The sequence below is a fragment of the Pelecanus crispus genome, chromosome Z, assembly GCF_030463565.1.
Source record: "Pelecanus crispus isolate bPelCri1 chromosome Z, bPelCri1.pri, whole genome shotgun sequence".
Taxonomy (NCBI): Eukaryota; Metazoa; Chordata; class Aves; order Pelecaniformes; family Pelecanidae; genus Pelecanus; species Pelecanus crispus.
The window spans coordinates 52,315,749-52,330,703 of NC_134676.1; the positions used below are offsets into that span (position 1 = coordinate 52,315,749).

Sequence of the window (14,955 nt, forward strand, 5' to 3'; positions counted from 1 at the left end):
AGTATTTTCCCAACTGACAGGAAATACCATAGATCTTTTCTTTGAAAAACTGTGTTGCTGCCAAGTTCTGCATTCTGGACTTAACCTCAGAGAATGGCACCTGTATCAAGAATCTCTTCCCGAACTCACTCCATATTAAATTCTGCCCTAAGTATGCAAAGTCTCCCTTCATATACAACAGAATATTTTAACAGCTAGATTCTCTTGCTAATATGCTGAGCATAACAGGAGAATACACTTTTTACAGCTGCAAGGGATGAGAGATATTTGCTAGACTAAGTGTCAACTCTGTAAATCCTGTGCTGGGCATCAGCAGCACGTAGGAGGTATTCACTCTCGATGCAAAGAGACAGGTCAACAGAACCTCCATCCTTGGAAATACTCAAAACTTGACTGGATATGGCCCTGAGCCATGTAACATCAAAGTTGAATCTAACTTTGCAGCTGGATCTATGGTGAGTCAGTTGAGTTGGGGATTGGACAAGATCACATGGTAAAGTCATGTTTAATCTATGATTCTATCTATTTGGAGAAATTAGTTTAAGTCAATACTTTTGTTAAAATTTTTGAAGCATCTTTCTTCTACAATAGCTTATTCCAGAAATGTGGCATAAATACTACAGGATAGAAAACTGCATCCTTGCGTAGGACCTTCCTGGGTAGCCATGCTGACACACAACAAATCAGTTCTTTTCAGTTGTGTGAAAAACACTTGTGTAGCCTGTTTGCTGTTACTGAAATGCCATGAGAGAATATGTCTAATGTGAAATAGCTGATGTTAAGGACAACATCCACAGTATATACATCTTGGGGATTTTAAGTTAGATCAGTTTTATCCCAAGCATGTGGGCTGAATGCTCATTAACAGTTTGCAGCATATCTTCCATTTCAGTTTCATCAAGGAGGAACGCAATTCACAGTTCATGACTCAAATCATGAGGCATCTAACAATAAGCAGACATCATCCACAGACTCGTTTCTAAAGTGCACTCCTAATCAGAAATAAAACGCTAATGTAAGTATGTCCAGAGGATGTCCATGGTGGCGAAATTCAAACTTGTCATAACCCACAGGATATGAACAGGCATTTAACGGAAACCACGATAGCAAACATCTTAACAGGACCCTACTGAATACACAGAAGTAATTTCCTATGTCTTTAATATTAACTGTTACCTGAAGTTTTTCACATGATCTTCTACTCCCGAGAGCCGAATAGAATGCTGTAGTGCATTCAAGTAAGTCAGAGCTTGCGTTGAGGATCCCCAGTTCACATCTGTTGGAAGATACAAAGTTCCAATATTTTATTTAAAGCTGTTCATTGTAAAACTGTACGATGACAAAATGAACATTGACTATCAACTGAAAACACAGAAGATTTAAGCTACACCTTGGTACATTCTACGCAATACTCGTCAAATCCTACAGCTAAATAGGCAATTCTATTTAAAGATAACTCTTCTGTACAGGTTTTAGCAAACAAGCTAGAGTTTGATATTTTACAGTTATAGAAAGAATAGAAATACATATAGATATAGAAAGTATAGAAAGAACGAACGAAGGTTTTTCCCCCAACATTTCAAAGATTGTCACAACATCAGAGTCAAAAAAGTAACACTTCAGGAAAAAATGCCATGCTTGGTTATTTTATATCACAGAAAAGGAAAAAGTAATCTCAAAACATCACCTGAACAAAGTCACATACTTTCAGTGAAAAACTGCTAGATAAAGCAGTTCCTTTTAGATTATTATTTTTGTAAGGAAATTAAAGATTCCAGTATCCTCTCTATTTGTTCTGATACACATCTTTTGCTAGCTACACTGAATTTATCATCCAAGTACTTTATAATCTTCATAGCCCAGGTTTTCCTTATTTTCAACTTCAGGAACACTTTTTGTTTCAGTTCTGTTCCATCTTGCACTTATGATCATACAGTGCTCTTAGAAGAGGGAAGAAAGCATATAAATTGTTGTTCACAGGTATAGGAATGTTTTACTGAAAAAACCCAACCACCACTCAAATCTCTCTTCAATTTGGAAAGGTAAGGGAGCATCCTCTTTCATTTCCTATCAAAACATAACATGATTTCCTAGATGCCTTTGTGGCTGCAACCCAAGCTCCTTCCATACACACCTTTTCCTCCAATTTTCATTCAAATGTTTATGTCTAAATGCAAGGCATGCATCTTGACAATTTGGGAGGAGGAGGAACAACAGCAGTGACTATACAAGCATAATTACATTTCATTACAACTAAAAAGCTTGAAACAAAGTTTGAACTAGTCGGCCAAACAGAAATAAGTTCTCTTTTTTTTTTCCTAAAGGCCATCACTTCCTCCCCTCTTCTACATCCCTCTGCCCCCCCCATGGCAATGAAAAGAAGCCCCTATACATACCTGGTTTCTTGTATGTGACATAAATGTAGAGTCCAAGGACTATGACATATGTTAGAAGTGCTGCCCACCAATTAATGACAAACATCACAATGCAGCACAGAATAGCTCCAACAAGAGAAATCCACATATTGTAGTATTTGAAAGCAGGGCGCCAACCTAGTCAAAATATAATTTGGAGGATAGAACAGAAAAGAGGGGGGAAATTAATTTAATCACTACTCCAAGAGAAGGAAGGTGCTATTCCTCTTTTCCTTCCCTAGTGTTCTGCATCACATTTCATATGAATATGTGATAGTTTCAGTAATGTACAAAATAAAGACTTTGGCACATTTATGCTTTCAATTTTCCAACACCTTTCAAATGATTTTGCATCTTTTCTACATAGATATGTAAATGTTCCTAATTTTTCCCTCTAAAAGCATATCTCAAAAGTGAAGTTTAAAGATGCTTGTGCCACTATGCCTGTTGAATCAGGCTACAAGAACCTTTGGCAATAGCTTCCCTGTCAATTGATTTTTGCTTTCAAAAGTAGCATAATATGAATCACCAGCTCGTGACTCACTCTCTCATATACTACTGACTGTTTCTAGTTGTGTATTTTTACTATTTTCACACAGGCAGAGAATTTCACCAGATGAAAAGAAAAAGGACAGATATATCCAAGTAGAACTTGAATATGTCAAAATACTGGACTGTCACTGTTTTATGTCCTTATTTGTCAGAAGTTTAACCCAAATCAGGTAAATATACACACCCCTGTCATCCCCCCCCATGAACATACCTAAGATTAGCAAGCATATTAGACATAGAAATGTTGTATAAACAGAGTTATGCCACGCTCTGGCAAAATAATGACATCTACCAGTTCAGCAATTCAAGAAGCTTTTAAGGGCATTATTTCAGTACAAATGCATAGTGGACTGGGTATGATATACACCTGTTCTGCAACTACTGGGTTTTGGCTTATTCCTATAATCTAACTAGCCTCCCACACCAAAGGCTATAAAAATGTGGAAACCACCTGCAATTACAGATTCGTCTGGACTAGAAGATGAAACATACTATCAGAGAAATCCAAAGATGACAAAAGGGTGGTTCTTGAACATCAGATACAGAATGAGCAAGAAAGCTTTCTTCAAGAGTTTCTGAGTAAACAGTGAATTACCCTGTGTTCCATCAAAGATGACAAAATCAGTAGCTCCCAAGCCCTACTGGATCACTCCATCCCCAAAATTTCAGAATACCAAAGTACACACCATATTATGCTGTAATTCATATGCACCATGAGAATCAAATAGGTATTTAGTAATTAAATTAAACTAAACTTTCATTTATACCAATACCTTTTAAATTGTATTTATGCATAAAGAAATTGCAGGCTAAACTCTCACCCTCCAAAATGTAGTTCCTACCTGGAGATTTTGCAAGAGAAGCATGGAATACAGAGAAGTTAATCAAGGCGTATGAGGCCAAGAAGAAGTTAGAAATAATTGGAGCAATGACGTTCAGTTCAGCTGTAAAACCAAAAACAAAGCAGGTTGTTATGAAAGGTATCACCCAATGGCTTTGTAGATTCCAGAGTAAAAAAATCTGCTACCAACAACCTTATATTCTGAGGTACTCTAAGAAGCAGTAGTTTGTCCTTTCTGTTCAACACAGAGCTATTATCTTAATGGTCCTTTATTTACTAAGTTATCTTCTAATAGTCGGGAAATGTAACTTTCCGTTTTAAAAATATAAACATTTTTCCACACTACCAAGTGTTCCAGGACTGCCACTTTTGAAGAACTACATACTTTCTCAAAATAATTCATTGAGAAAATTTCTTTCCCACCATGGCTTGATCAAACAGTGCACCTATACACTGGGTTCTGAAGAACGTCAGGAACAGTAGACAGAGCATTAATATATCTGCAGTGCATCTCCAGCTCAATTCTCAAACAGCAAAGAACAAGATTAAGAGACAGTCAACTAGGGGGAATGGCAACAGCAGACAATACTAGTGTGAGCAATGGGATAAACATGTTCATCTGCCTGCATTTTAAATGAAAAGTTGCATCAATGGTACTAGTATAGTGCATTATTATAGACCAATACCATCACAACAGTGATGAGTACACCCTTTTTAGTCAAAGAGATGGAAGAACCTGATGCTCTCGTTTCCTTGAGGCAGCATGATACAAAACATTTATATGTGTACTCTCACCATCAAAAAGTGATCAAAATGCAGAATGTGCCATGTTAGTCTGCAAGTTTCTACTTGCTGTAATCAAGCTTCCAGTCAGCATGCTGCAGTAGGGACCTGTGCCTTAAGCAGTCTTGGGGGAAGGATAAAAGAGCAAACTGGGAGAAGTTTAAAAACACTAGTACAGGACTCATAGATGGACACAGCACAATTAGTTTGCCATCTGCGTAGAATACATGTAATTCCACCTAGACTATGTTTACCTTTAGCAACAGCAGCATCAGCACTCATCTCTACTGTTTGTAACTAACAGAAAAACACACTTTAAAAAGTATTGTTCATGCAAGTTTGCCATTTACTGAAGCTGTTTGTAATTACTAAAAATCTGAAATAAACTTTCATATTTACAAGATGTAACACCTACCTAAAGCAAAAGATGTATTTTTATTTATTGATAGTATCTTAAAGACAGATACCTGTGGTTATGAACAAAAGTGCAGTATTGCTACAGTTCAATTCAAATTTATTGCAGTTTTAGACAGAGTTATATCTAGAAGATAGGAGACAGTAACCCTCAACATAAACAGATTTAGAATGCTGGCTTAGAATTAAGCAGTGCATTAGACCTCTAGGACACTGTCCTTAAGTCATGATATGGACTAGAATGCTTTGTAAAGGACAAAAGGATATTGAGACTTCTTGTAATTTCCAACTAACCAATTAGTATGAATCCAAGAGCAATTAAAAATGTTAGAAGATATCCTCTCAGTGGTTCATTGTTCTTCCCATAGCCTTTAGCAAACATCTGAAATCCTGGATAAATGTTGTCCTTGCACAAAGCCTAAGAAAAAATAAAATTCAAGAGTCAGCATGTGTTTTGTTCAAAATATATCCTTACTAATGGTGTCTTCGACTGCATATTATCTTCCTGAAAGAAGAATGTTTATATCCACCATGTACTAATTCTGTTTTCAATTGTCTTTCAATCTTGAAGTTTTGCATTGCCAATATTCTATCCTTCAGTAGTTTCTATCTATAAGAAAAACCTCTGCTATTCTGTAAGTAAGACTATTTTACTTTACTGGAGTCTTACATTCACAAAGAGTCTTTCTTTAGAGACGATGTTTTCTCAGGAAGTGGAAGACTTTGCCCAGTGTGTACACTAGTTCTCTGCATCAATATTTGTGCTTCTATTCTGCAACAAAATCCCTTCTATGTTTGACTCCCTACTGAACTTTTGGGAACGAAGGTCATTAGAGGACACTAAAGTTCTACCCAGTTAAAGAAAACTTGTAAGACAAAGAATGAGATTAAGTGGTTGAAGAGAAGGTAAAGCAAAATACATTCAGAAACACCAACAAAATCAATGTAAATGATTTACACAAGAATTGGTCCACAATTATTTTGATAATGTATTCTCTGAGGATTAAGGTTCCACAGCTACAGGTTCTACTTCATGCTGTCTCCTTCTGTGATTACTTTGAGAAATGAACTGTTATGTCTGTGTGCTCCACTGTTACTTACAACAAAAAACATCTAAAGGGGTTTGTACATTCTTGCAATGTTATAGTTAACACCACAACTAATCGCTAAACTAACCAGAAACACATGAGATCTGGAACAAATTATAGTCTAGCCACATTTAGTAACAACGCTAACACACTGTTTTCCCATTCTAAGCAACAGGTAAATATTACATCAATCTACTGATGTCAATGGGTATGAATCATGATGGCAGTATGTCAGAGTCCCCTTCCAAAAATTCCAATTCAAAAGTTAATTGAAATTGTTCTTTGAAAGATTATGGTTTTGCTTCCATACTTACCTGGAAGATCTTAGGTGCACTCACAAGGGATGCTAATGCAGAAGACAGGGTGGCTGAAAAAATACCTGCAGAAATCAGTGGGGCAAATCCCGATACCATGCTCATCACCTGAAAGCAAAATAATTATTTTTTTAAAAAGAATTTGAAGAAGTATACTATACAAATGGATGGCAACATTAACTACACAAACAGAAAAATAAAATACTATGTACCCTCCACTTAAAAGCTGTTTGAATATCATGCATTTATATCCGTGAATGAACTAGGGGCAAATCAGAGGATATAAATGGATCCTAATTTCAGAACAAGAGAATGTGGCTTTTCACACAATATATAGTCCAACCATGTCACTCTCAGGTCAAAACAATCAACAGCAAGTCTCCATGGGCTCATAAGAGAATCAAAAATAAGTCATAGAAGAAAAATACACTGGAATTTGTTACATATTTTGACTAGCCTACTACTGAGTAACATGACCTCAGAAAGCCCAAATGACTAAACAACTGAAATTGGGGAACATCTTGGGAAAGCTGATTGCCTTTCTCAACATCTCCATCACTCTCAGTTAGGCTTGTTTCCGCTTCAAAACCACAAGGATAGGACAAACGTGCTTCCTGTCTCCCCAAGATCACATCCTAGGACATCTCTGTAACCCCAGTGAGTGAAATACAATATGCAATTCTTGGTAGACTGGATGACTAACAAAATGATAAATGCTCAGTAAGCTAAGTATAAAAGAACAATGCTGATAAGATATTAAAAAAAAATCCCAAATTAGAACCAAAGCAGTTTCTGTCTAATTGCCATGTAGCCCGAAGACCCTCTTCTACCATTCTACTGATTACTTCTGTACCGTAGCTGCATCCAGCTTTGCACATGTCAATTAAGATACAGAACGAAGTATTTACAAAATAATCATGGTTTAAATAGAGTACTTTTCTTTATGAAACAAAAGCCTAAGCTACTTGAAGACAGACAGTGTTTAAGAATTTGATACCACCTTGAAAAAGCTTGGTTTTAGTCAATGGACCAAACCCAGCACGGTGCCTGTCAGGCACAATGTGTCAGAATTAGGTTCTGCATCATTTGCACTGATTACTTGTGTCCTTCAACCTGGCAACCCCACCTAGAGGATACGGAAAGAGACTGAAAGAAAGCAAGAAAGATCATGCAGAACTGTCCAGGTTTTAGGTTACTGTCACCTGAAGTTGTAAAATCTAGCTGTCTAAAGCAATCTTACTAGGTAGGACATGCTCTCAGAAACAATATACAGGTGACTGATGAAGTTTTATTCATATTCCTAGGGCTAAACTAATGATAAAATTTAGCAGTTTTCTCCAGATTAGACTGAGAAAGACTGCTGGGTCTCTCAGTCAACTGAATCTCATCAGGACTCACTGGTCAGTTCCAGGCATGCCTTGCATAACAAGAGAAATTAAGTAATTGCAGGTGCGTAAGATGAGAGTGAAGTAGCTATCACAGTAGTGTAACGAATGAAAGAGAGAATTTCCTCAGGCATATCTGTAGTTGACAACAAAAAAGACAGGACAGGCTTTTATTCATAGATGAATGAAACTAATGACACTACATTAAGCTATCCCTCCTATGCCCAGGTTTAAGTCAGTCTTATAATCAACAGAAAAAGTTACAGTTGTAAACGCCTGTCCTGGTTTCAGCTGGGATAGAGTTAATTTTCTTCCTAGTAGCAGGCATAGTGCTGTGTTTTGGATTTAGTAGGAGAAGAATGCTGATAACACACTGATGTTTTAGTTGTTGCTGAGTACTGCTTATGCTAGTCAAGGACTTATCAGCTTCCCAGGCTCTGCCAGGTGCACAAGAAACTGGGAGAGAGCATAGCCAGAAGAGTTGATCCAAACTGACCAAAGGGCTGTTCCATACAATATGACATCATGCTCAGTATAGAAACTGGGGGCGGGAGGTTGGCCAGGGAGCAGTGATCACTGCTCAGGAACTGTTTGGTTATCGGTCGGCAGGTGGTGAGCAATTGCATTGTGCATCACTTGCTTTGTATATTATTATTATATTGTTATTATTATCATTACTGTTTTACTTTATTTCAATTATTAAACTGTTCTTATCTCAACCCAGGTGTGTTTCTCACTCTTACTCCTCCAATTCTCTCCCCCATCCCATCAGGGCAGGGGGAGTGAGCAAGCGGCTACGTGGTGCTTAGTTGCTGGCTGGGGCTAAACCACGACAATGCCAGTTTGTAATAACCATATGCTATATTCCTAGAAGAGAAGTCAAGGATGTAAATGCTTTACTGACAAATATTTTAGAAAACCTTTGCTATAGCAACATAATAAACAAGCATAGAATAATCTTTGTAGGAGCAGGATGAAAGTTTTCTTCCCTGCAAGGATGGCATTATCAATCTTCCCTGGGAGGACTTCTCATGGACTGAATCTGTGTACAAGTCTCCATTACTTTTCTTCCCATCTGATTTAACACATTGTTGTTTCAAAGCCTTCACTTTGCTGCACTTGCATCAACTTCTTGGAAGTTTGTTCTTACAATCTACGCAGATTTTACATTCTCTTTCTAGGTTCTGCTCACTGCCTCCATTTATTTACACTATCTGTTTTTGAGTATTACATCTGGTTTACAAATTTGAGAAAAATCTCAGTAAGATGTATGCAGATAATGTTTGTCCATTTTAAAAGCTATCAAGTTACAACTCAGGTTACTAATGTAACAGACATTAGGAAGCTTCTTCTGAGCTACAAGAACAAAAGGGGAACCAGTTCCAGCAGAACCAGTGTGCCATGGTGTTAAACACCCCTCCCTCCCCTGCCCTCCATCACACACACCATAATCCAACCTCATGACCACAAAACCAAGGAACCCATATATGCAGTTAGCTATAGCACTGAAATTTTCATCCTTGAAAGAACACACAGAATTGCAAGGACAGATACCTAGTAAGAATCGCCCTGTTGCCACTGGTGTGGTGAGACAGATACATAGTTACTGCTGATAAGGGCTGAATTATATTTGCTTGGCATTTACTATTGAGACAGTTTCTTCAATTTCAAAGATCTGGGATAATGAAATACCATATTTTGACTACAGTTTCAGTTCCTTGGTCCAGCCATTGTGGGGCAGAAAAAAATGCCACATTAAAATAAACAGCAGCTTCTTTAAGTTTAGATTTTTATAATGAATATGGACAAAGCATTGTTCAACTCCCCCTTCCCCTAACTTTTTTCAAATGTTTTACAGCTGCTTTCCTTTGTAGGAGGAATGTTTTAGCAGAACTTTTACACTGTTTCTGGAATGGAGTTTCAGACTACATTCAACTTTCATCCAAAGTTGACCAAATTCTGCATCTGAATTACCGAAAGCTATAACTTATTCTAGGGAAGTTCCAGGCGGAGGCTACACAGCCCAAAACAAGTTTCTGATGTTACTCTTCTACCAGGTGACAGCCTGGGCACAGAAATGTCACTGACACAGAGCAGAGAAATGTCTGAAGCCTGTGAGGACCTGTAATTAATTTGCATTTACTACAACAGAAACTAAAGATGGTCTTTCTATGCAAGTCTGACCAAGCCTCTCTCACCAGCTGTTCTCATTTGAATTTTCTTAGCATCATCTAAATTTGCCACAGGTAAATCATACTATAAGTCATCCATTTGCTGCCCAAACACATTCAAAATCTGAGCTGCCTAAGGACTAACTTCAATTCTTTGCCAGAAGTGAATGCAGCACAAAGTGTACTGAAGTGATAAAGTCATCAGGCTGTGCACATGAGTAAACTGATGATTTTGACCTCAGAACCTGCATGCTTACAAGCTGTAAGACAAATACAACAATCTTTGCTCACTTTAGGGATTAATTTATGTTTGTGAAATTTTTGTTCTCAGTTATGTAACCTACAGAGAGAAGTCAAATTTGTATGAAAAGCTTGAGAGGTACGCAAGCTTGGAGTGTCCCCCCCCGCCCCGCACACTGTGACTTACACATTAAAAAAAAAAATCTCTCTTTACAGCTACCATTCAGAGCTACCAAGTTGAGAGCAGTTCTGTTAGAAAATGGACAACAGTTTATCTATAGGTAGACAGCCTCTCATGCAGACGATTTCCTTCTGACATCTTCTGAGAAGACAGAATCAGACTCTTCTCAGAGATACACAGCAAAAGCTGTAAGGATGAGAAAAAAACCAAACAGCAAGGAAAAGTCCAACTGGGTATCAGAAAAACAAAATTCCACAGAGAAGGTGGCTAAGCACTGCAGCAGGTTGCCCAGAGATGCTGTCCAGTCTCCATGATGAGGTTTTCAAAACCTCAACAAAAGGCAGGGCAGACGGGGCACTGCATTCTCTGTGCAGCCCCTGGCTTGAAAGTGACTTTTCCTATTTGGAACCCACTGTTTTTTTCTACAGAGAGAAGCAATAGTATTTTGGGAGACAGAAGTACTCTTTAGACCAAATGGTAAGAAACTAGAACATTAATGACTAACTTATTAGAAGTACAAGCAACATTTATGGTAACCAGCCTTACTGAAGTTATGACTTAAAGAAAAAGATACAATCGGAGGAAACCAGTTCTACGCTACTCTCAGCTGTACGTTTGATGATATACTGGGCTCTTTCAAGCTTCAACAAATGACGAAAGTCATCAGATTTTGCAGAATAATTATTCCCACAAGGGCATTTCTGAAGTGTCTCTAAATACAGACTTTTTCTAAACCAGAACAAAGTAACAACACACAGATACTCAAATTATTCCATTATAAAAATGTATTTTACTCTAATAGAATGGTTTGCACCACACCATTATTTCAGCATGTACAAAATAGGTTTTCCATCCAGCTTTGCAGGTAAGACTATCAGCCTAACATGTAAGTAGTACATGTAAGGAATACATGTACCACATGTACTTCTGATCAAAACCCACAAGCCAGACACCTTTTTCATTAGTGGATTTCAGCGTAATCTCTAGCTAACTTCTTGTATGCCTATCTGAAAAATTTAGGGCAAAGATGGACTACCACAGAGCAAGTTTAAGTCAATCAGCAGTAAGTACATTTTCCTTGGTTTCTTTCAAACCCTTACCAATAGTTCATGGACATCCCAATTACCTGAGAAGTCTAAGTTGAAGACTATGAATTACCCCATGACTTCTAGAGGATTTTTAAATACAGTAACATCAGGTTTTATGAAAATTCACAACATTCTTACTGTTAAAGAGGATACTGTGACAAATATGCTGACCCTTTAAGAATGTTTTACATATTTTCTAAGAAACTTAAAAAATTAAGGAACAAGTTATTGACAGGCTACCTATGATTACTATGCATCACTACTGAACAATGAGTACTTCTATCCACATCACTGAATGATGACATTCAGATATCTAAAGAGAGAAAGCTGCAGTCCCACTACCTAACCTAAGCAGTTTACTCAGAAGAAGAGTAAATATTTATACCAGCTGTGTATAAACACACAGAAGTTTTTAACATAGTTACACTGTTCTTCTACATACTAGCTAGAGTGTACCACTTAACTATTCCAGATAAACCTTTTATTTATGGAGATAGGCATTTTTACCCTATGATTTTTCTTAATATGCAATTCAAAAAAAGAACAAGCACAAAAGCCAATAAACAGATTTAGGAGAAAGTTTTATACCTGGAAATTGTTCATCAGCCCATACTGACATCCTGTCTGACAGGATGAGAAATCATAGTTTAATTTGCAAGCTGCAGTAGTGCAATTTGTCAGCTCGGTGACAATGGTGTTATTAATGTTCCCTGTGGCATCTCGAACAACACAGGAACCTAGAGTGGACACAATCACAAAAAAAGGCATTAACAGACTGACTCTGAACTTAAGGACATGTGTCAAGATCAATTCCTTTTTTATGTAAGCATATTCTCACAGAGCAACATTACAATATGGCATTTACATTTTTAATACATTTCAGTATTAAGCACATCTTCACTATCAAAAACAAATACAAACAAGCAAACTAATTGCTCTCTTGCCTGAGATGATCTTCAGTTTTTGAATAAATCTCAGTCTAATAAGAAAAGGAAAGTTTTAGCACAGAGGAAAACAATGTCATAGACTTGCAGAACTTTAACAGCACAATTTTAGCTCAACATCTTATTTCTCTGAATCACGATCTTCCACATAGCTCTTTAGCTGAAGTTGGTATTATGCACCATCACTTGATCTAGTTTCTCTTTTTGCCCATTTTCCTAGAGGAATGCATTTTTGTAGTGCATGTACAGATGATGCAGAAAGATGTGCACCGTGTTGCACTTATTTCTTTTCCAGTTAATATGGCTCAGACATTAAAAAAAAAAAAATAGTCTGCCATGAAAGCCTGTTGCAAACCATTTTCCAATGCTCAAACAATCCACCTCCTATGTGACTGTGGTATTTTAAGTTGGTTTCTTAGTGAAAAACAAAGCCACACAGTCCCATTCCTACCACAATTTTATAATTAAGTTTATCACTTAAACCGCTGTCTTCAATTCGTCTATGATTATTTGTAATTTCACTGGTCAAGAAAATGCTGAAGACACAGCATTTCAGCCCTTAAGTACTAAGAAAAACTAAAAAGTACTAAAAAGCTCACAAGTCTTCTAGTTCATGGGGTTTTGCCTCATAAAGGACAAGAACTAGAGCAGACTAAGTATTATTTAACATTCTATGGTTTAATAGTTGAGGTAGTCAAATTGTTTGGTCACCAGCAAATATTTCCAGGAAGAAGAATGAAATAAGGAGTGGGAAGAGAAGAGAGGAGCCTACAGAGCAGTAGCCAATAGAATTCCCTTAATTTGGTGTTTTAGGAACTTGAATCACAAGGAGATCCTGGGAACAGAACCATGTGACTACTGAGGACCTAAATTACTTACTTGCAAAACAAGGAGGACACAGATGTGCTGCAAGCTTAAGTTTCTCCAATAACAATCCCTGTTATCTATGCAATTTGTCTGTCTTTCACTGGGAAAACAAATTCCTAAATACCTATACCACATTGAGATTGCTTCTGAGCCATTAGAACTTGATAACAGTCCACAATAATAGCTGGTGCTCATCGGTGGACATTACTTAATCCTTCCACTTTTTAAATTTATTTTTCAGTTACTTATTAGGCCCAACTGGTTAAATTTCAAGTACAAGTTTCCTATATTGATCACCTGTCTTATGCTTTTCTTGTTTTTTTTGTTGTTGTTGTTTTTCTGTTTTAAATGGGATTAAAAGCTCTGTATGAGAAAAGGTTTCTTCTCTTCCACTACACTAGTATTTGCCCCAACCATTCAAGCAGTATATAATGGATGTGACAATATACTTACTAGTTGAATTATTTGTAGGTAATATTTTGTTGGTAATAGATTGCAGTGGCAGACCCATTAAGTTGAGCAACCCATTAAATAACTACAGTGCACCTCCTTTTCCTCATTCCCTTTTTCACAGTTCAGATCCAACTGGCTAGCAGGTCTTTCACACATGGAGTCAAAGTGCGACAGAAAGGGACAATGGCACTATGAACAAACTTAATGTGAGCCTTACTGTGAGAGAATGCAGAGCAGAAGCCAGCTGGGCAGGCTCCATTCTCAGCAGAAGATACTTAGATGCAAGTAACAGTCCAGACATTTTATTTAACCCTCATTCAGAAAGGTTTTATTTATTTATAAGATTCTGGCAACATTTTCCCTAAGAACTTCTAAGTCTTCTTTCCTGTAAAAACTTTTTCACCTTTCCATAGGCACCTAGAAGCATGCTCCTGCCAAAGTCAAATAAAGTTTTGCCATGCTATAAGCCTGAGAAGGTTAACAGACATTTTATATCAAGTTATCTCCCAGCTACATGCAACCAGCACAAATTCCAGAGATACTACCCTGAGTCCTTCAGACTGCAGTTGAGAGTGCTTAACTTCTCCAGTGCTACAAGCAGCTCTCATTAGTTTTACTTCGCTGTGTACAGAAAGCATGTCTTAAACCTACTCAGAAGTTTGGGTTTCTTATTAGAGCTTCCCTTGTTTTTAAAGCAATAGATGTTGTTCTTTGAAGTAAGTATTTCAAGAATTTTGATACAAAAGTTGCTTATGCAATCTTCATCCTGCCACCCACACACCTGCATTAGTCCCTTGCTAAGATAGGAAACTGCACACTTTCTCCTCACAGCTGTTATCTTTCTGAAATAGGCTGCGTAGCTCTAGCAGTAGGACTAGTAATTTTCCTCTTCTAAGCCTTCTCTACTCAGTTTCTTAATCCTCTTAGCTACTACAGAGCATGCAAATACTGAGCTAAATTCAGAACATCATCTTCCCCTTCACACATGACTACTCAGTGACATTTACTAGCCCCTTCAAAGTTTTAATGACTTGCTTGTCACTACTCTGGAAACTTACAGTGGGGAATAGTGTGTGGGGAAAGAAATAAAAGTATTTGTATTTGTCCGATTCCTGATCCAGTGCCTCAAAAAAACCTAAATTTCACTCATGTCATAATCTCTGACTTCTGCAATAGCACTGGCCTTTTCCAACTAGCAGAATTCTAAGTGTAAGTTATAG

General features: G+C 37.4%; 1 protein-coding gene across 1 annotated transcript in view; it reads right to left on the reverse strand.

Annotated features, from left to right (window-relative positions):
- SLC12A2 (solute carrier family 12 member 2) overlaps positions 1-14,955 on the reverse strand; it is a 61,238-nt gene that overhangs the window by 17,006 nt on the left and 29,277 nt on the right. The window contains exons 10-15 of the mRNA XM_075725826.1: positions 12,060-12,208; positions 6,407-6,514; positions 5,299-5,422; positions 3,809-3,910; positions 2,397-2,552; positions 1,177-1,276 (exon numbers count right to left, since the gene is read on the reverse strand). Of these exons, the coding sequence (XP_075581941.1) occupies positions 1,177-1,276; positions 2,397-2,552; positions 3,809-3,910; positions 5,299-5,422; positions 6,407-6,514; positions 12,060-12,208 (739 nt within the window). The remainder of the gene's footprint in view (positions 1-1,176; positions 1,277-2,396; positions 2,553-3,808; positions 3,911-5,298; positions 5,423-6,406; positions 6,515-12,059; positions 12,209-14,955) is intronic.